Source organism: Dipodomys merriami, unplaced genomic scaffold (genome assembly GCF_024711535.1).
Source record: "Dipodomys merriami isolate MVZ:Mamm:240054 unplaced genomic scaffold, mDipMer1.0.p SCAF_25, whole genome shotgun sequence".
NCBI lineage: Eukaryota > Metazoa > Chordata > Mammalia > Rodentia > Heteromyidae > Dipodomys > Dipodomys merriami.
The window spans coordinates 19,041,821-19,044,446 of NW_027203937.1; the positions used below are offsets into that span (position 1 = coordinate 19,041,821).

Genomic DNA, 2,626 nt, shown 5'->3' on the forward strand with positions numbered 1-2,626 from the left:
AATGAATTATACATCTTGTGGGGGATGGGGTCGGGAGGGCAAAAAATGGGAGAAAAATGGGGGAAGAGGTGACAGTGTTCAAAAGGAAATGTACGGGGCTGGGAAGTTGGCTCAGTGGTAGAGCGCTTGCCTTGCATGCCTGAGGCCCTGGGTTCGATTCCTCAGCACCACATAAGCAAAAAGAAAAAAGCCGGAAGTGGCGCTGTGGCTCAAGTGGTAGAGCACTAGCCTTGAGTTGAAGAGCTGAGGGACAGTGCTCAGGCCCAGAGTTCAGGCCCCACAACCGGACCAAAAAAAAAAAAAAAAAAAAAAAAGGAAATGTACTCATTACCTATGTAACTGTAACCCCTCTGCATATCACCTTTACAATAAAAAAAAAAAAATGGCCTAAAACAGTAAGTACAGATCAACTCAGAAAACATACCCAATTCTACTAGGTTCAGAGAAAAAGAAAATCAAACTAACCAGGAAACAAAATGATAGCCAGGAGCTTCTAAGGAGGGTAGGGTGCCATGGATGGAATAGGTTGTAAGGCAGTTGTTTTCCAGCCCACACTTAGGAAGGATTTCATAAGTGATGACCAAATGAACAGATGCCTCTCACTCCTAGGGTGGACAACTTCCTCCTGGAATCACTATGTTCTCCTGCAACACCAGCACTTCTGGTCACTCTACCTTCCTTCTCACTGGCTTCCCAGGCTTGGAAGCCTCCCAGCATTGGGTTTCCATTCCCATCAACCTCATCTGTGTGATTTCCATCCTGGGTAATAGTATCATCCTCTTCCTGATACGCACAGAACCCGCCTTACACGAACCCATGTACCAATTCCTGTCCATGTTGGCAGCCTCTGATCTGGGCCTCTGTGCCTCCACCTTCCCAACCATGGTGAGACTCTTCTGGCTGGGTGCTCGAGAATTACCTTTTGATCTCTGTGCAGCACAGATGTTTTTCATCCACGCCTTCACCTACGTGGAATCGGGTGTGCTGCTGGCCATGGCCTTTGATCGCTTTATTGCCATCCGGGACCCCCTGCATTATGCCACAATCCTTCCCCACTCAGCAGTGGCAAAAGTGGGAGTTGCCATTCTGGTAAGAGCCATCCTACTCAACCTCCCTGGACCCATTCTCCTACGGCGCCTGCTCTTTCCCCAGATCAGTGCACTCTCTCACTGCTACTGCCTGCATTGTGACCTCGTGGGACTGGCCTGCTCAGACACCCGGACCAACAGCTTGGTTGGCCTGGTCTCCATTCTCCTCTCACTAGGCCTCGACTCCTCCCTCATCATCCTCTCCTATGCTCTTATTCTACGGACTGTGATGGGCATTGCCTCTCCTGGGGAACAGCTCAAGGCACTCAACACGTGTGTCTCACACCTCTGCATTGTTCTCATTTTTTATTTGCCCAAACTGGGGCTATCTGTGTTGCATCGAGTGGAGAAACACAACTACCCCGCTCTGGCCGTGCTCATGGCCAACCTGCACTTCTTGGTCCCACCCTTCATGAACCCGATTGTGTACTGCATCAAGTCTAAGCAGATCCGCCAGGGCCTCCTAAAACGCTTCCAGCACAAGAGGGTTGATGCTTCTTAGAACCCCATAATGCCTGCCTTTACTTATCAGGCCAAGTAACTACTGTGGAGCTGGACACGGGAGTTCTGAGAGTCTCTTAAAAACTTCGCTATTAGTTTACCCGGATAAAGATGATTAGGATGCAATATACAGTGGCTCTTAGGTTTTAGTATCAGTAAAAGTAATCTGCATATACCTAAAGCTTCCATTCTTAATCTTTCTGCCAACTTGAGTGCTACCAACCCATGTAGACATCCAAGTTTAAAAAACTCATTCTGCAATGAGATGTACAAGTCGTTATGTCGATTTACAACTTTGGTGGGGGGGCAGGGAGGATTGGGTAGGGGGGGAGTATGGGAAGGGATGGGAAGGGGAAACAAAGGAGGAGCCTACAATGCTTGATAAGAAATGTACTCATTATCTTGCCCATGTAATTATAACCCCCTCTGTACAGTATTTTCACAATAAAAAAACCCAAAAAACTCATTCTGACCCAACTCTCTGAATGGCCATTCCTTATCATAATTGGAAATGCTTGCCTCACAGAGATGTTGGGAAAGTTTAGTTTTATAATGTACACAATATACACTAAACAGCAGCGAATCCACCCATTTTTGGTGTGGCTACTCAATTAACACTTCCTTTTTTCCAATTCTAGAGCTTAACATGGCTTAGACTGTTGTAAGCCTTTTCTGTGTTCAAAGAACTTAATTGAAGGGCTGAATCCTTGACAAATGGTAACACAACTGATTATTTTTTCATTGAGTTCAATAGATAGGAACACTTGTAATTCATATCATTATTAACATCGTATAATTTTCATACAGTAGCCTTGGTGTGGAAAGACATAATTTTATATGGTTTTAAATGCCTATGCCTGACAAAGCTGTGAAGATTAAATAGGACCATATATGTAGCATATCAAGAACTACAAGAAAATGTAATAATGATATAACTGTTAATCTGAGATGTCCCCAGAGTCTCAAGCATCTGAGACAGTCACCTTGCATACTTCTCAGGCAACAACCTCCTCATACATAGATCAGATACCCTAATT

The 2,626-nt window shown here is 45.2% G+C and overlaps 1 protein-coding gene across 1 annotated transcript; it reads left to right on the forward strand.

The window, feature by feature from the left end:
* The first annotated feature begins 608 nt into the window (after positions 1-608).
* On the forward strand, positions 609-1,593 carry LOC138836182 (olfactory receptor 51L1-like). Its single transcript, XM_070034683.1, has one exon. The coding sequence runs from the start codon at positions 637-639 to the stop codon at positions 1,588-1,590; it is 954 nt and encodes a 317-aa protein (XP_069890784.1). The 5' UTR covers positions 609-636; the 3' UTR covers positions 1,591-1,593.
* Positions 1,594-2,626: the final 1,033 nt, after the last annotated feature.

What these genes read in the sequence shown, in the direction of transcription:
- LOC138836182 (XM_070034683.1), top strand. Translation starts at nt 637, where the DNA reads ATGTTCTCCTGCAACACCAGCACTTCTGGTCACTCTACCTTCCTTCTC.